The sequence below is a fragment of the Camelus dromedarius genome, chromosome 4 (genome assembly GCF_036321535.1).
Source record: "Camelus dromedarius isolate mCamDro1 chromosome 4, mCamDro1.pat, whole genome shotgun sequence".
Classification (NCBI taxonomy): Eukaryota; Metazoa; Chordata; class Mammalia; order Artiodactyla; family Camelidae; genus Camelus; species Camelus dromedarius.
Window position 1 is genome coordinate 11,484,824 of NC_087439.1, and position 19,975 is coordinate 11,504,798.

A 19,975-nucleotide genomic window follows, 5' to 3' on the forward strand; every position below is an offset into this window, starting at 1 on the left:
ACTTGGAGGTAAACTGGTAAGTTAAAGATACTTACTACAAACCTCGAAGCAAACACACACACACACACACACAAAGTTACAGCTGATAAGCCAACAAAAGGGGGAAAGAGTAGAATCATAAAAAACTGTCAGTCAATTTAAAAGAAGCTATAAGAGGAAATAAGGAATAGACAGACAGACAAAAAAGCAAATAGCAAAGTGGTGGGTATAAACTGAACCATATCAATATTCACATCATCTGTAGGTGGTCTAACATGCCAACTAAAAGGCAGACATATAACAGGAAGTCTCAGTTGTAAGTTGCCTACAAAATGTACTTTCTTGTATATAAAGATCAGTTAACGGTAAAAAGATGGAAAAAGTTATACTGTGGTAATACTAACCTAAAGAAAACTGGAGCAACTGTGTTACTATCAGATAAAGTAAATTTCAGAATAAAGTCTATTATAAGGGATAAAGATTCTATTTTATCATGATAAGGCATCAATTAGTCAAGAGAACATAATGATCCTAAATGTTTATGCACCTAACAACACAGCCTCAAAATACATGAAATCAAAACTATAGAACTGCAAGGATCTATATGATTCATCTGTTTGATAAAATTGCAATTATTATGGGAGATTTCAATATTCCTCTCTCAACAATTGATGGAACAAGCATAAAGAAAATTAGTAAGAATATAGAATAAAGAAAACAATTAGTTGGGCATCATTGAAATGAAAAACTTTTGCTTTTTTTTTAATTTTCATTTTTTTGGGGGGGAGGCAATTATATATGTATGTATGTATTTGATGGAAGTACTGGGGATTGAACCTAGGACCTAGTGCATGCTAAGCACTGAGCTATACCCTCCCCTAACTTCTGCTTTTTAAAATATACTGTTAAGAAAATGAAAAGGCAAGCCACAGACTTGGAGAAAATACTTGTAAAACCAATATCCAACAAGGGATTTGTATCTAGAGTAATAATGACTAAAAAAGAAACCAAACTTACCACTCAGTAATAAGACATGCAACCCAGTTAAAAATGGGCAAATGATTTGAGCACACATTTCATAAAGTAAAGTATATAGATGGCAAATAAGTACCTTCTGTGAAATTCATCATCAGTCTTTGGTGAAATGCAAGTTAAAAGAGAGCACGATACACCCACTAAAATGACTAAAACTAAAAAGTTTTAGAGATTAAAAACCAAGTTTTTGGCTAGGATGTGGAAGAACTGGAACTCTTACAGGCTGCTAGTGGGAATGTTAAAAAGGGTTAAAAAGGTACCACTTTGGAAGATGATTTGGCAATTTCTTAACAAGTTGAACATACACCTACCATTCAATTCCGCCATTCCACTTGTAGGGAAATGAAAGTGTGTGTCCACGTACGAATACTCATAGCCTTACCCATAGTGGTGCAAATGGGAAACGACCTTTTCCATAAGGAAGTGTTCTTTTTCTCTTCCTCTTCAAGCATTTTTATAGTTATTTCCACTAAGGCTCTTGTCTCATCATAATATGTTTAATGTCTAATCTTCCTTTTCTTTTGCCACCGCTGAAGATACCAGCTTTAGTCCTCCCCTTCTTGGTGCAGCAGATGGGAGTCAGGGAGGTGGTGGGTGGCTGGATTCTAGTCCTGGCTCGTGATGCTGTGGGCTGACCAATTGCTTTCTTGGTACTTCAGTGTTCTTATTGGCTGATTAAAGGGATTAAATGATTAAATAATATGCACACATGTATATTTCTGAGCACCCGCCATGTGCCCGGCACTCTTAAGTTATCGGCAACATGATGAAGGAAATACTGTCCTCTGGAACCAGTATTCATTAACCTGTAATGTGCCAGGAACTGTCCTGGGTTTGGGGAAGACTGGCCATTATATCTTAATCTCAAGGAATTTATGAATTAGTAGGGAAGAGAGACCAACATAAGAAAACAGACAGAACTACAGTTGTAAAAAATGTTATGAAGGGAAAGCTGTGAGAGGAGAACCCTCTTTTAGCAGGGCTGTCAGAGGAGGCCTCTTTGTGGAGGTGACATGAGCTGAGACCTAAGGAAAGAAGGAGAAAGGGGCTCCTGTTGGTCTCTGTCATCGTCTCTCCTCCCAGAAGTCTTGACTGAACATAAGACAGTGATTTGGTTTCTTCGACTGTAGACATCTCTGAACGAGAACAGTTTCATGGAGCTATCTGTTCTGTACCTCACCCCTTTCTTCAGGGGGTTTCATTGTCTAGTTCAGGAAATACAGTGGCAATAAATTAAATGGTTTAACTCTCCTTTCTGATGTTTAATCAAGATTTCTTTGGCCTATAATTCGAAAGGGAGTGAGAAACAAACAGGATAAAGTGAAGGTTTGTGCTCTGGTAAGCCCAAGGCAGAGGTTTCAGGTGGGGGTCAAGCAGGCGAAGCTGGACTCCAGACAGGTTGCCTTTGGCCAACAGGTTTTATTTTATTTTGTTTTATGTTATTTTATTTTCTATTTTGAGGTCTAGTTTTTTTTTTTAATTGAAGTATAGTCAGTTCACAATGTTGTGTCAATTTCTGGTGTACAGAGTAATGCTTCAGTCATGCATACACATACATATATTCATTTTCATGTTTTTTATTACAGTTTACTACAAGACATTGCATATATTTCCCTATGCTATACAGAAGAAACTTGTATTATCTATTTTATATATAGCAGTTAGTATCTGCAGATCCTAAACTCCAAATTTGTCCCTTCCCACCTCCTTCCCCCCGTAACTGTAAGTTTATTTTCTGTGTCTGTGAGTCTGTTTCTGTTTTGTAAATAAGTTAATTTGTGTCTTTTTTTTTTTTTTTAAGATTTCACATATGAGTGATATCATATGGTATTTTTCTTACTCTTTCTGGCTCACTTCGCTTAGAATGACAGTCTCCAAGTTCACCCATGTTGCTGCAAATTGGCCTACCGTATTTTTTTTTTTCTGGTCCAATTCATACCACTTTTTTTTTTAACCTTTATTATTGATTTATAACAGTTTTACAATGTTATGTCAAATTCCAATGTAGAGCACAATTTTTTCAGTTATACATGAACGTATATATATTCATTGTCATGTTTTTTTCTCTGTGAGCTACCATAAGATCTTGTGTATACTTCCCTGTGCCATACAGTATAATTTTGTTTATCTATTCTACAATTTTGAAATCCCAGTCTGTCCCTTCCCACCCCCTGCCCCCTTGGCAACCACAAGTTTGTATTCTATATCTATGAGTCTGTTTCTGTTTTGTATTTTTGTTTTGTTTGTTTGTATGTACAGTATTTTAAAAGTCTGAAAAATTCACCTAAAACCCCCTGACTTTTAGCATTTCTGTTAAATCTTTAGGCCACCAATTATAAGGGATTGGCTGCAGCCCCTTCTAATGAGCTGTTTGCTCATACCTCATGGTCCCCTCCTGTTTGCCCAGCCTCACTCACTCCTGTTATCTGGTTGGCGTCCTGTGAATTTGTCTGAGAATCGTCTCAGCAGGTTTTTGTTTTGTGTTTAAACATGCCTGCCATCAGCCTGCTGTGAGTCTGATCTACTGATGCAGGCAGGGCTGGGTTGTTCTAAAGTACGGCAGGTGAGACCAGAGCCCTGGCTGTGAACACACCTCTGTTACAGGATTCACAGGAGTGTGCACGCTCAGGAGTGGGGACTTGTCTGGGTAACTTCTTACCCTGTGCCTGGGATACCTGGTAGTTGATAGTTTAAATGCTTGTATCAAAAATGAATAAATTATATTTTAATTTTGGTGTGTATTTGATCTCTAAAAGGCAAATGTACTTACATAGTTTTTCCTAATTCAGATATGTGGGTTTTTAAAGCTTTCTTTAGTAGATAACACATTCATCTTAAGATGAATGTGTTTTAAGATCAAAGTGTAAAAAGGAATACCATGAAAAGTCTCCTTCCTACTTCTGTTCTCTATCTGACCAGTGCATCACACCCCTTCCCATGGAAATGCAGGCAAATGCAAACATATATTCTTTTTTAATTTTTAATTTTTAATATATTTTAAAATTGTATTTATTTTTTATTTGCTTTTGTTGTTTTTTTTTTCTTGTTTTGGGGGGAGGTAATTAGGTTTATTTATTTACTTACTTATTTTAATGGAGGTATGGGAGATTGAACCCAGGACCTCATGCATGGTAAGTACGGGCTCTACCCAGCTATACCCTCTCCCCCCAACAAACATATGTTCTTATTTTTCACCCTTTTTACTCAAAAAATGGCTTAACAAAAAATGATGTTGTTCTTTATGTCTTCTTTACTCTTGATGTAGATCTTATATTAGTCAAGAGCTTCCTCCACCTCCCTTTTTGGTTGTCTTCCAGTTGAAAAGTATGTTTGATTGTTTGGGTATATTATAATTTATTTGGCAAATATCCCCATTGAAGGACATTTGGATTTTTCCAGGTATTTGCTGTTGCAAACAATGCTATAGTTAGTACCTTTGTATGTATGTCATTTCATACATACACACACGAGAGTGTGCAAAGTATATCTTGATAAATTCTCCACGTGGAATTGCTATGTCAAAGGGCATATGCATATGTAATTTTGATATGTATATATTAATCACCCTCTTTAGGGGTTGTAATTTAATTAATTATTAATCAAAACTAATAGTAGCATTTGGAACACTGTTTTAAAAAGAATTTTACTATTTGTTTCTTTCACCGAATTAGTTATATGCTAGGTTATCTGAATTTTGGTAAGAATAGTAAGATTTTCTAGATCATTGGTTTCCTCTACTGGCTAAAAACCCTTAAGAGGTTCTCAGAGTCATATGCTAACTGAATATCAGCTATATAATAATATCTCACACATGTATACTATATATTTCAAGTGTATGTAGATGCTATTATATAATAAAATGCCAGTTCACTGTCTTTGAATACTTTATAATAAAAATAATCTTCCTCTTACAGATATCCCTTTAAGGACCAGCCTGCCACCACCATTCAGAAATTACAAATATGGTAACTAGTTTTTCTTATTTTTTTAAAACATATATTAATATAATTTTACATTAATTTTATTTTGATATGAATTTAAATTTGGTTTTCAAAAATGAGTTTACTATCTGTAAATAAAAACCGATGTGGAAGTTTATTTAGAAATAGGAATTCTACTGTATCGTTAAATTGTAATCTTGTAGGGAAGCAGCCTGTTGCTGGGGATTAGCATGTTTGGCAAACTATCTCTGAAAAAATTTCTTTGTCAGGTAATCAGAAAAGGAGAAATGATTAAAGACTAGGAATTAAAAGGAGAGATTTAACATTTTAAATGGCTATATCTTGAGCATGTAATAAAGCAATTTTATATGTTGCAATTATTGATTTCAAAATGTAGTAATAATAAGGCAGGAAGCTGGGTTTCATTATTCATTATAAAGATGGTACAGTTATTAGCTTCCCACGTGGTGACACTCATCAAGCTTTGAATGTGAGGCTTTGCTTGAGAATTATGATGCACCTAATAAATATTTCTGTTAATTGACGCAGACATTTTAAAGCATAAATTTTTTATTACCTTAGATCTTTTTTTTGGAGTGGCTTTTCATTCTGCTGCCATTTGGAAGAGCAACTTATGACCTAAAATACTTTGAAATCACAGTCTTCACCGTGTGTCTGCATTTTAATATCCAGAGACTAATTCTGAGGTCATAAGGGGGAGTCAAGCAGAAGTTAAAGGCACTGAGTGGAAAGGACTTTGATTTATTGGACTTAAAGAATTTACATACTAAATACTGAATGCGAGAAAGGAATAAAAAGTGTGATTAAGTAAATAGGAAACTTCTCAATTCTGGCTTTCATGGCCTTCAAAGTATCCTGCCGTAAAATATAGCCTTAACTTGAGTCAGCCTACAGGTGCCTCTTCAGATTAGCACAGCTTCATACGGTCCCCCTATTGCGTGGTGCGTGTGTATTCACACTTGTGTTCCGTGTAAGTTATTTTGAAAGGTAACTTTTAGGTCATGAAATCATCAGACTGCCTGACTGCTAATCGTCATGGTGGTAGGTAATGTGCCCTTACAGTACTCCGCCTCCTTGACACCCTTTTGTCCTAGCATTTCTGTCCTGTTCAGAGGAACTGGCAGGGAAAAACGAATACGTTTTCTTCTGTGAAGAAATTAGAGAACCACCGTGGTTCTAATAGATTTCAAGTGACTCTGTCTGCATCTGGCTCTTTAACAACCTGCTGCTTTGTGTTTGACAAGAAACGCTGAAGTGTTAACTGTCTCACTGCCGTTGTGCCGCAGTATCACTGCACACTCTGTGGGACTGGAACACTTGGGGTGTTGGGTAGGGATAAGGGCACCAAGTCAGATTTCATTTTTGTTATTTGCCATCTCTATGCCCTTGGACAAAGGTCCAGCTCTCTCTGCTAGACCACCAGGAGTCTGAGATTTCTCAGAGCCTTGTCCCCTATGTAATCGGCATCTACATCTATTGTTGATTTTCCCTGACCGGACAGTGTCACAAAACACAGGGGATGTTGTCTTATTTTTAAATCCTTATTGCCCTGGCATTGTGCATGTGTGCAGTGATGTTGGTTGCTGTGCAGTGTGGGGCAGCTAATCCTGTTTGTGTTATAAGGCTGGGTGAGATTAGATTTAACAGTGCATGTGTGAGCACATTAAATACTCCACAAACAGAAGATCTCATTTTTATTTTTGTGAGATTGCTTTCCTCAAGGAATTTGCATTACCTACGGAAGTGGTTTCTCCTAATAATAAAGATTGTTTTTTTAAGGAGTGAAAAACAAGTGAAAGAGATGATTTAACAAAGAAAGTGACATTAAGACAACACCATTTGCTAGCTTGTCACTTCTGCTTCCTTACCCTCTTCCTAAGTCTTACCAGTTTCTTTGGGAGAGAAAAATCTGGTGAAAATTTCTGTTCAAAGCATTTCTTTTTCTGCTAAAAAAAAAATGTGGTCTCCTTATTGTGAGATTACAGATCCTATTAGAGCAAAGTTATTTCTAATTTAAAGACTTATTATCAGGGGGAGGGTATAGCTCAAGTGGTAGAGCACATGCTTAGCATGCATAAGGCCCTGGGTTGAATCCCCAACATCTCTAAAAATAAAGAAATAAATAAACCTAATTACTCCCCCCCAAAAAAGACTTACTATCAAAATATATTGAACATGATTAACATTTAGTTAAGGTCAAACTACAGTTTTGCAGGTTGATTGTTTTGACTTTAAGTAAGGTCCTTTTGTTTAAAAAAAAAAACTTCTATTGGCTTCTCTAACTTGTCTCTAGTAACAAAGTGATATCTATTTATAGCGAGAAAAAGAGTGTAATAGGTAAATCAGTATAACAGATAATTCAGGAGTCACATTGATTTGTTTTCTTGTGTACATTGTAAGCTTATTTTTAGCAATTGTGGCATATTTACACTGTAAATGTGTACATTTTCACTTAGGTTAGGTTTATTTTTATTTCTTGACAATACATAGCTTTCTAGAATTAGGCTAACGTTGTGTTAAAAAACTGCAATAGGTAATTGAAAGTCGATTATTTTAAATAATGGGTGATTCATAGTGCTGGTTCTTAAGGTATAGGAACCCCATTCTTCTGTGCTATTAGAATGTAGTTAAGTCAAGGTCTGTTTTTTTTTTTTTTCAAATAGATCCTTTCATTTCACTGTTGAAATTCCTTGTTGAATCAAAGAGCATGATTGATAGAAATGACTTTAAGGTTAGGAGTTTATTCAGGTATAATAATACATGTAATCATAATGCATTAAACGGTTAAATAAAACTGAGTGGAGAATTGGAAACTTTTTGAATTTAAACCTGTTGAATGCTATGTCTGTTGTATAATTAAGAGCTGATTATTGCAGAGTTCGAAATACCTCATGTAGAGAAATTACTTATTGGAAAAGCACAGTGTAGCCTGACTTCAGGATAAACAGATTAAGGAGTGAAGGCGGATTGAATAAAGCAGATTAGATGGTGTGAGCCTGTGCAGTGTTTGAAAACCAAGAGTCAGATCTTGTTATTCTTTGGGTATTAGCAGCTTTGCTCAGATTACCAGTGATTTTTGATAGTGTTTGAATTCTGAGATTGGTAACAATTTGTTGGTATGATCACTTGACCTCCTGTCACTGAATGTATTCTGAGAGATTAAATGTAGATTTTTTGGAACTGATTTTGTTAATGTTTGTCTTAATTTAAGGCAAACTTTTTTTTTTTTGCATTATTTGTTATTTCTGGCATTTAGTGACTCCAACAAACAGGACAGAGTAATGTGATTCACTTGTCTTCTTTCTAAGGGAAGATGTGCTGATTTGACTTCAGGTTATAGTACAAATACAGCTGTGTCTGTCAAAGACCAAGGCTTTAAGATATCTTTATACAGTGATCTTTAGTTCTAATGGTATTTTACTGTCTACTAGATTTTTAAGTGAACCTGATCATAAGCCAAGGACTTAAATTTCTCAGTTTTATAGCTGCCACCCTCCCCCATCTCACTTTAATAATATGAAGTGAAGTTTTAGAATAATTTTAGTAAAAGTACAACTTGTTTTTTTCTTTCAGATAAACTAAAGATTGTTCATCAAGCACATAAATCAAAGGTACGTTTTATAGGTACAGTACTCAGCACGTAGCAAGTAATCAGTTTTGGTTGACTTAGTGAGTCAGTGAATGAACACATGCACTTCTAAAATATTTTCTGTTGTAATAGCATTTTTTCTTTTGTAGGTACCCTTTCTGCAGCCTTACTTTTCCATTACAGGGGGAAAAAAAACTTCTCAGTCATTTTCCTGTTAATAGTAGATTCTTTAAAAAAACTTTATTTTTAAAAAAGCATACATGTTAATATAGCAAGCAAATGTTTAACATAAAATAAGCTTAAAACTTGGTAAAATAAATGCAGGTTACATATGAAGGAAGTCACATAATATCTGGCAATCCAGTTTCTTTGATTTTCTTAATTCTGTACCAGAAGAAGAGAACCGAAAGCAGATAAAAATTATCTGTCTTTTTCTGATTTGACTGTATGTGTAGAAGGCCCAAGGCTGTGGCCCTTGGGAACAGACCTACTAGTTTCACACAGGACATAGCCTGCCACCCTCATGTCAGGTTGCCAGCCCCAAGGAGGACTGTTTAGTGATACCTTTATAGTATGTTTGCATTTCTGTTTTCTTACTTTTTTAGAGCAATGTTTGTAGCCACAAAGGTCTGCTTCTCCTACAGACAGGTCAGAGTGATCTTTTTTCTTGACTCTCAGTGACTTTGTATAGATTTTTTTTTTTTTTGAAGTATAGTCAGTTACAATGTGTCAATTTCTGGTGTCCAGCACAATGTCCCAGTCATGCATATACATCCATATATTCATTTTCATATTCTTTTTCAATAGAAGTTATTACAGGATATTGAATATAGTTCCATATGCTCGACAGAGGAAATTTTTAAATCTATTTTTATATATAGTGGCTAACATTTGCAAAAAATATGGAAAGCTTCACAAATTTGCATGTCATCCTTTCACAGGGGCCATGCTAGTCTCCTCTCTGTACCATTCCGATTTTAGTCTATGTGCTGCCAAAGTGAGCACTAGACTTCTCATTAAAGCAGTAGTCTTACTCTGTCATACAGACTACCCAAGGATAGGGGACTGTGTCCCATCTCCAATGCCTGGCACAGTGCCTCATTCACAGAAGCATTTCCATAACAATTTTTGAATGAAGTATTTATTTATGAACTTTATTTTTTTATACCAAAGATCATGTATACACATTTGACAATATCCATTGTCAAATGCTTTTAAAATTTCGTGTTTGTGTCTGGAGCTGTGGTGTGCAATCTGTACTTTGTATGGATGCTAGAATTGTATCTGGCCACAGACTCCATCCATTTTCTCTTCTCCAGGCCAGGAGTATTTACAACCTTGTCCCTAAAATGTGGAGAGCAGGAAGCTTGGTCTTACTGTGGAAGGGGGAAAATATTTCATAAAATATTTAAAATGTATAAAGTAAAGTGAAACAATATACTCCTTGAAAACATGGTCATTCTCCAAGGTTGCATTTTTACATCAATGAGCTTGTTTGTATGCTCATGTTTCCTAGAAGTAATAATAAGAAAATTATTCCTTTATTCTAATGAAGACCTAGTTCATAATATTAAAGTAATCAATATTATGACTTTTTTTTTAAAATCAAGAAATTTTCCTCCTATATTTGAAAATATCTTAGAATTGTTTCTAACATTTAAGACATATATTCCATCTTGGCACGTTAGAGTTGTAAAATTAGGGCCTATTTTTCAGTTGAATAATGTATTTACTTTAAGAGGGATTCCCAAAACAAAGTAAGTCACTTAAAATGTTTCTGGAATCTGGCTTTATAAACGTTCATCTAAACCGTAACAGTTCTGGTTCTCTATACCCCAGGGATTGATGATTCAAGTTTCCTCTTTAATTTTTATAAGGAAAGGGTCAATATATTTTTACAGATAGAATTTTAAAACTTAAAAATTTCACTCTCATGTTCTCATTTGTGCCTTTTCCAATCACCAGACAATTTTCTCATTTCTCTGTGTGCATTCATTTCCTCATCCACAGGGCCTGTAAGCATCACTGGCCCAACCTGTCAGTTTTCCAACCTGGCTGTAATGTTAGACTTCCAGTAACTCCTGAATCTTAATGAACTTGTTCACAAAAGGCATCTGCCCCATTTTCCCAATTTTCTAGGTTGAGAGACTTTCTTAATTACAATTACCAGGTATTCATCAAAGTTTCTTGCCATCACCACAATAAAAAGGCTGCCTGGATAGCTTCCCACCAGTGCGTCCTGTTTGGGCTAGATGAGCTCAGTGTTCGTTGAATGAATGAATCAATAGTACTGTGCAAATAATTACCACAATATGATTTATTTTTATCAAGAATATGTATTTGTGTGTGTGTTTATCATGGATTGTAAGCAGTAGGCTACTTGCAAAGTAAGAATAATTCCTATCAAAAAGATTTGAAATAAACCCCCTAATTTCTATCTTATACTTTGTGAGTTTGGAAACCAGATAGCTATACTTGTTAATAGTTTATGAAAGAGGGGAAGGGTATAGCTTAGTGGAAGGGTGGCAGAGTGCGTGCCTAGCATGCATGGCATCCTGGGTTCAATCTCTAGTACTTCCATTAAATAATAAATAAACCTAATTACTCCTCCCCACCAAACAAAACAACAACACAAAATTTTATGAAAGGAAGAAGTCATACCCTGGAATAAACTTTATAAGAAATATGCAGGATCTTTAAGAAGAAAATTTTAAAATGGCAGTGAGGGTATTCAGTTGTCCAGACTCGTTGAACTGAACTCTTCTTAAGATCTGTACATTTTCTTAAAGTGAAATTCTACCTCAATTTTAACAAAAAGGTAAAACGTGCAAAGGAGGAGATACAAGATGAGTGTATTAAGTGGAAATACTTAGGGTATTTGGATGGGAAGATGCAACAGCATGACGATGTCAGTTCTCTCTTAGTTAATTAACAAATTGAATCCCACTCCAATAAAATTTTAATAACAGTTTTGTGTATATATGTATGTACATGCATATATATACAAGCTGAATAAGCTGATTATAAAACTAACATACAAAAAATAAGTAATGAATTGTCTGGAAAAAAGAGAAATGACAGTGACTAACACTGGCATATATTGACATATTATAAAACTATAGTAATTAGAACAATGGGGTACTGTCACAAACTGTTAGTTCAGTGGCATAGAGTTTAACGTCCAAAAATAGACCCAGTTGTAGATGGGAATTTAGTAAATACTGCATTTCAAATTTATGGAGAAAATACAGAGAACTCAATAAATGTTATTGGAACTGGGTAGACATTTAGAAAACAGTTAAGTTGAATCCATATCCTTTTCTTTATAACAAAATAAATACCCATTGGGTTAATGACTTAAATGTGAAAATGAAACCCATAGGTGAGGATAGAGATGAAATAGATTAACATGAGTAGATAAGTGGTTCAAGCCTGTGATGGGTACATGGAGCATTGTACTATTCTGTATACATTGCATATTTAAAATTCTCACGTGATTAAAAGTTTAAAAGATGAAATTAATAAAAATATTAGAAATAAACATGGAATTTAAAAAGTAATCTTAGAGTAAATGTCTAAGTATGACAGAAAACCTAGAAGCCGTAAAAGATTGATACGTGGCCTTTTACTTTATTCATTTACTTATTCAACAGACATTCAGCACCTTCTTTAAAAAAAAATAACAGTTAGCAAAATGAGGTAAGAAATGAAAACTGGGAGAAAATTTTCTACCTTACATTACAGAAAAGGCCTAATTTTCTTAGAGTGTAATGATATTCTACAATTCCATTTAAAAATTATCCTACAAGTCTATTAAAGAAAGAAAATATTCACAACTTGGCTCAATATAAAATAAATACAAATTAAGACTGCACTTAATCTACGTCTGCTAGATTGGCAGAGATCAAAAGGTTTTGATAAGACTGAGTTGGTGAGGGTGTGGGAAACGGACCCTCAGCGATGGGTGGCATTGGTATAAGTGGGTACCACTCCTTTGGAGAGTAAGTTGGCAATATCTGTCAAAGTAAAAATTGCACTTACTATGTCTAGGAATTTATCTTACAGATAAAACTTGACATATGCAAAACGATATATGTACAGGGATAGTTGTTGCAGGATTGTTTATGGTAGCAAGAGATACGGAAACAACCCAAATGTTCATCAGTGTGTTGAGGGGAAGGAGAGTATCTCTTTAATGGGGTATGCTGCAGCCTTGATAAATTATGAGGCAGCTCTTACACTGATTTTGAATGATTTTAAGTATATTTTTTAAGAGAAAAAAGTAAGGTGTTAGAACACAGCCTATACTGTGCCATTATCTGTGTGCAAAAGTTTACACGCACATCTCCACATGCACACATGTGGAGACAATTTCTGGAAAGATACACAGGAGTTAGTACAAATTCTCTGGGGAAGAACTAGGTAGCTGGTGGATGGGGTTGGGAGGAGACTTATTTCTTACTCTGTCCATATGTACTTGGAGAATTTCGTATTGCAAGTATTACTTATTCTTAAATGATTTTTTTTAATTGAAGTACAGTCAGTTACAATGTGTCAATTTCTGGCGTACAGCACAATGTCCCAGTCATGCATATACATACAGATTTTTTTTTTAGTAAAGTTTTTTTTTCCCCCTTTTAATCCATGTGCTTTGGAGTTCCAGCCCCTGTGCTCTCTAGTGAGCGCGTTGTGAAACTTGAAGCATGGCTTCTGGGGCTGCTCTGTGGCTGCTAAGAGGCCATTCTGTTGTGCCTCCCTCGCAGGCATGTTTTAGAAAGAGAATCTGTTGCTAAACAGCTGCATTCTGGTTGACAGGTGGTACTCTGTGCCCAACTAGTGCTCACTTCTTGGTGCTGTTTAGGGGCAGATTTCAACCCCAAATTTTCTCCTGTATTTATTAATTAATTTATTTATTTATTGCTTTTTAAAAATCTTAACCATTCTTTATTATTTTTTTGATTTCTCCTGTGTTTATGATGTTTAACTAGATTTGTGAAGAACATTGGAGAGCAAACTTGTCCATCCCCCCACCCCACCCTGCATCACACAGAGAGATGTTACAGTTAACATGACACAGGACCAAGTGTCAGGCGAAGTCTTAAGCTAAGTGGACTTTCAGCTGTTGACGCAAACTTTCTTCTCCCAGAAGTCAGGCTGACCAGAGCTTGACCCTCAGCTCTGGCTGACTAGCCACGTGCTCTGGGCCTGTAGCCTAATCTCTCGGAGTCCTCCTGGATTATTGTGAGGATAAGAGGAGATGATGATGATGACAGACCGGTGACAGCTAACATAGCGCTTCCTGTGTGACTGACACTGCATTCAGGGTTTTATGTGCTTCACTCATTTCATCCTTGGGTTTCTTTTTTCCTCTTTAGTTTTTTTTGGGAGTGGGTGGTAACTATGTTTATTTATTTCTTTACTTTTAATAGAGGTACTGGGGATTGAACCCAGGACCTTGTGCATGCTGAGCATGTGCTCTAACCACTGAGCTGTACCCTCACCCCCGTCATTTCATCCTTAACCACAGGGTAGTAAGAAGATGCATTCACCCTCCCCCCCTTTTTTTAACAGATGAGGAGACTGAGTCTAAGAGAGGTTATGTAATTTGCTGCGAATGCACAGCTGGATATTGGTGGAACCTGAATTTTAACCCATCTCCGCTCCAGAGCTCCGTGCTCTAGCACTGCCCCCCACCCTGTGCTTTCCACCGTGTGTGCACTCAGTAGGTGCTCACTGTGTATCTGTTCACTTCTCTCCCTACGGTGATGGGAGCCCACTGTGAGTGAGATTATTGCTGTGACCCAGAGTCACAATCCAGTGTCTTTGAGGACACTTACCAAATATGAAACACATAGAAGTACTGATAAAGTGCAGATTTTCTTTCTCTCTAGACGAACGAACTTGTGTTGAGTTTGGAAGACGATGACAGACTCCTGCTAAGGGAAGACAGCACCCTGAAAGCCGCTGGAATCGGTGAGAAAGAGCACGTGTGCCGCGGAGAGCTGGAGGGGGCGCTGGCTTTCCCAGGCTGTGTGGCGATGCCTGACTGATGACATTAGGATAACTTCCTGCAAAGTAAATGCTACCCTTGGCGCTCTTTACACAACCTGATAATTATTCAGAGGAGGAGGACGAGAATGATGTACATTCCGATCATTTGACTGAGGGCAGTAGATACCTGCTCTCCAAACGTTCGGAATGCAAATCGTTCTTTCCAGAAGGTATGCTCAGAATTCTGCTGAGGGTTATTTTAAGTGATTGACAGGTTGTTACTCACTTAATAACCTCCCTACTCTTATCAGCATCATTTGAACTGATAGTATGAGAGAAATGGACCTGGTAGAACTAATGTGGAATAATGAAGTGAGGGGTTGTTTGTATAACATGCAGCGTGGTTTCTGATAGTCATCGAATCACTCTGGGCCGACCAAGTCATGGAATCCCAAATAGGAGCCTAGTGTGGGCAGTTGAAAAATTGCCTGATTTAGCCTTTCAACCTGGAATATGCATGTAGTTTTATTTTAAAGAAATGCTGTGTGACATATTTTGTGACCATTAGATGTCACTCTAATTCTACTTAAATGTACACTTACGGATTTGTGGCAGTTGGATGAAGATTTTGAGAGAGGTATGGGCAGCTGAAGGCATATGTCTCTGACATACCTTGGTGGTCAGTGACTCTAATGAAACAGCACAAATCACACTTACTTTATAATTTTTTATATGCACTGGTTGAAGAGCACACTAAGGTTCGTAAGGTCCATGGTTTTTTTTTTTCAGATGTTTTATTGAGTTATTTTAATCACATATCAGGAATTCATTTTTAAATGGCACATATTGTGGCTAAAGTAAGTTCTCTTTTAATATCTTCCAATTTAAATAGGATTTTACATTTCACGATATATGTAAGTCAGATCATTATATTATACACCTTAAACTTGTACATTGCTGTATGTCAACTACATCTCAATAAAACTGGAGGGAAAATTGCAAAAAAAAAAGGATTTTAAATAACATTACATAGTTTTCTGTGTCTATAAGTCTATACTATTTCTGTGTCTGTAAGTCTGTATTATTGGCTAGATTTAATGTCTTTCTGTATTATGAATACATAAGATTGATTACTCTTATTTGAAAAAAACAATTTTTAATTTGGCATTTACTTCTTCAGTTGGTATTATATATAGTAGGTGACACTTAACAACTGCTTGTTGTTAAGCATAAAATTATTCTGAGTATAATAGGCTGGTATTGATGTGGGAATTGACAGCTCCACAGAAAAGACTGAAAAATCAAAAAAACAACTAAAAATTTTTTTACAGTATGATAAAATTTTGACATCTCAAATAAGTGGGGAAAGGAGTGGATTGGCCAGAAAATTATGCCGGACCCATTGCCGAAACATTTGGGAAACTAAAATTTAAATTCTTATCTCAGTCTTTATTCCAAAATAAAATTCATATGGAGTACATGTTATAATGTAAAAAAAAAGTTTAAGTACAATGCAGTAGTTTCATAATCTTGGAAATGAGAAGAGCTTTCTAACCGTGACCTTGAAGGCAGAAACCATAAAGCAGGGAGAAAGGATAGTCTTGATCACATAAAGAGAGTTAAAGGGGAGGCAGTAAACTATGAAAAAATATTTGCAGTATATGTGACAAATAAAAAGTTACTAGCCTGACTTGATAAAGAGCTCTTATAATTAGAATTAAAAAGATAAATAAATTCTACTGGTAGAAGAAATAGCTAACATGAAAAATAGTTCAGCCTTATTAGTAAGAGAGAAATGCCCATGAAAATAGATACTATTTGTGTAGTCTGCTACTCTGGTGGTTAAGAATTAGAGGCTGGCGTCAGAATGCTTGGGTTCATAACTTGACTCTGCCGCTGACCGGTGACCTCGGACAAGCAGTCATTACGAGATCAGCAGTCATGGAGAACAGTAGTATTATCCAAGGGAGGGCTAGGAAACGGATATTCTCTCGCACTACTGTTAGGACGGTGTATTACCTCTAATTTTCTGCAGGTCGATTTGACCACTAAGACTTTCTCAAACTTCTTAAATCTCTGTCCTATCTGTTACCAAGCCAACCGGAGTATGCTTCCGCCACTCTGTAGGTCCCCTGAGGTTGGGATATGCCTTCAGGGGGATAGTGGGGTTCTCTCTCATCTTCCCTGTTTGGGAGTCATTAATTTAAAGCTTTATTTATTGAATGGAAGTAGACTATTGTGTGATACCATTATTATTTAAAAATGTATATATTTATATGTCTATATATGTATCTGGAGAAAAGATCATATGCCAAATTATAGAAATGGTTTCTCTGGGTGGTAATTGATTTTTTTTTCCTTTCTTCTATTATCTAATTGTTCTTGTAATTTAAACTTTTTTCTACAAGTTACATGTATTGTAAATTAAGGACCCAATTTTAAGGAATAAGCTACTGAATTTTTGGAGAAAATTGTTTTGAATGAAGGCTCTGCATTTTGCTTGCTCTGTGACCTTCTGGAAGCCATTTTTAGCCTCTCTGAACTTCTATTTTGATTTCTGTAAAACAAAACGGAAACAATTAAACCTGTTTCAGAGGGTTGTCTTAGGGTTGAGTAAAAGAATGCATATGAAAGCATCTGGAGCAATGCATGTCAAGGCTCTCAAAAATGCTTAGTTTATTTGGAAACCATTTTGGAGAAGGCAGTTGGCAAATGTTTTGAATTTTTTAAAACATCAAGGTGTCGGTTTCATTGTCATTAATTTCAGACTGATGTAACGAACAACCTATGAAAGTGGAGAATCAAGTCTCGTTCTGTCATTCTTGTTTTAAGGTCGTAAGTCTTGGATCAGAATCCGATCCTTTTCATGGGCTCCCCGCAAGTTTCGAGAGAGCCCTCCTGCCCTGGCAAGCCCGCAGCCCTGGTCAAGGGGGACTTCAGTCCCTGTTGGGGGGCTGATCTCTCCTGCACGTTCCCCTTTGTTGCTGAGGGCAGTTGCCACACCCTGGAGAACAAGCCACAGTTATTATATATGGGGAAGGAGGTGATGGTCCCTGGAGAGCAAAAAAAATCCTAAGTGGGAGCAGAGTTGTAAAAGTGATACTTGAGGTGCGTGATTTTTCTAGGGAATTTTCCCTCCCTTGGTGCTGTGCTCGTTAGGTTCTTAAGAGATTTAAGAGAAAAATTCGAAGTCATCCCTCTCTCGCTTTTTACCACTTGATCTTGCTGTAGAGCTGTCACTCTGCTATCACAGCCAGTTGCCATGGGAATAATGCCATTGTAACAAATGTATCATTATGACTTTTCTGTAAAAATCATGAAAGGGGAAAGAAGGACTGTGAGGGGAGAAATTAGGCGAACAGACTTGTTTGAAGATTTCTTTTCTCACTGAGAAATTCTCTGGCCTTTTTATCTGCATTGCAGATCTCAATTGTATATTCTATGCCTGACGTCAGGGGAAGTTTTTGCTTGGGGACTTAGTTCTAAAATACACAAGTAAAAAGATTTACTTTGTGGAAGGAAGAAGAAGGCTTTCTCTAGAATTGTTATTTATAATTTGAAGATTTTTATCTTGTTCTTAACAATTGTAGTTTTATGGACTGATTCCCCTAAGTAATACATTTGCATGTTAAATAATTTGGGGGTAATATTTTCTCTCTTTCACTTTGCCACATTCTGCTGCTATTCTCTTTTGAATCTTCTCTGGTTTAGGAAAGAAACTGGGGCAGAGTAACTCTTCTAAAGCCAGTTGTGTTTTATAGGAAATATTTTAAAACAAGACACAGTGGGCCCAACCATAAGTGCTTATCTGCGGGAAGAGTTCGCATCAAGCCAGATCCTGTAATAATTCCCAAACTCTGGTGGTTTGTTTTCATTTTGTGTGTCACTGCTGTCATCCCCACAACCAGAACCTGGTCTCTGTGTCCTGCAGCTCCTGGGGATCTTGGATGGACAGGTCATATTGTAGGATTCCTTGGCTGCCACTTTTTAAAAAATCAGGACCATGTTTGAGTTGTGTTTCCTGAAGGTTAGGTCCCTTTCCCTTTCTTTTTTGGGTAGTAACATCCCAGGGAATACCTGCTCTCCTCCTTTGACAGTGAGTTAAAGTGGCTGTTAACATTAACATCGTAGCAGCGATTGTCTGGTACCTGCTAACCCAGGTGGTTGTCCCAGGATCCCAGACGGGGGAGTCAGGTTGCACCTCCCAGACATGATTCTTCCCTTTTTACACACCTTCACTGTGGAAATCCACTCTGTGGAAATCACAGTGTCCGGTCTATCAAAGGTCAGATTTATTTGACTGTTTGTTTTCCTCAAGCTATAGTTTGAAATCATCACTGCCAGCTTGAAAACAGATGCTCAAGCCAATGTGAGCTAAAAGGCACAGTGGTTGGGAACTGTTTGTTGGACTGTTGACCTCCTTGGGTGAAAAGTTAGAAATATAACTCAGCTGTGGGCATGGTTTTGAACGATTTGTAGATTAGGATTTTGTGACACTTGCAGGGATGGGATATAGTCCACGAGAGAGGATGAAACCTAGTTGCTTTGGTCTCAAATTGCTACAGAAACCGCATCTTGCCTTTTTTTTTTTCAAAAACCTGCAATTAGCACATTACAGCCTACCCTGTGACAGCCTGCCCTGATCATTAATTATCTGTACTGTAGTCAGTACACACATTTCAGGCTCTTTCCTCAGACGACAGTTGCTGTGCTCACACCACTTGGGTGCCGACTAGTACAGGGCTAGGGATTTAGAAACTATACAGTCAATCCTTGTTGATAGGTGAGCTTATCGAAGTAAATTGGTTGAAGAGTTTAAGTACATTGCACTTCATTTTTTTTTGAGATTTTACATTTAAAATCTGGTTTTAAAAAAATATGTTTCAATTTGAAGTCATTACTATAATTTTCCTGTTCAGGGTTTATGTGTGTCATAGTGGAAACATTATAAAATTCTTAATTATTCATTTCATGTCCAACATCGGAATGTCCTGGCTTGTGTTCATTTCATTAAACTTGAAAGTCAGTATTAAAATGATCCACAAATGGGTTTGGAGGGGTCTTCCCTGATTTCATTTGATAGACAAAGGGATGAGCTGGCAGTGTATTTATTGGATTTGAGATTGCACGTTCATTTCAGATTCACATACCAGGGCACTATGCACCTCAGTGCACTGCTGCCTGCAGCACATTTAATTTAAAATCAGGTGCCCTAGGGGACCCACACATGGTAGACATCCTGGGGGTTCTTCCGGAGCCATTTTACATAGAATTTGGGAAGCAGGCATTTAAGGGCTAATGGTAGAAAGGATGATTATGTAGAGGTCTTGAAAATCTTTCGTAATTTGTTTTCATTTTAATTGGCAAGTAAATTTGCAGCCGAAGTACGCAAAATCATTCTCTCAAACATTTTCAACAG

At 36.7% G+C, this 19,975-nt stretch overlaps 1 protein-coding gene and 1 non-coding gene across 8 annotated transcripts in view; one reads left to right on the plus strand and one right to left on the minus strand.

Moving 5' to 3' along the window:
* Positions 1–19,975, plus strand: part of C4H2orf76 (chromosome 4 C2orf76 homolog) — a 70,743-nt gene that overhangs the window by 41,762 nt on the left and 9,006 nt on the right. For all 7 annotated transcript variants that reach the window (XM_064484687.1, XM_064484690.1, XM_010979246.3 and 4 more), the window contains 3 exons: positions 4,929–4,979; positions 8,550–8,587; positions 14,457–14,538. In XM_064484687.1, coding sequence (XP_064340757.1) covers positions 4,929–4,979; positions 8,550–8,587; positions 14,457–14,538 — 171 coding nt within the window. The remainder of the gene's footprint in view (positions 1–4,928; positions 4,980–8,549; positions 8,588–14,456; positions 14,539–19,975) is intronic.
* LOC116153208 (U6 spliceosomal RNA) lies at positions 9,462–9,570 on the minus strand. The gene has a single exon (XR_004136996.1). It is a non-coding gene; the product is annotated as a U6 spliceosomal RNA (small nuclear RNA).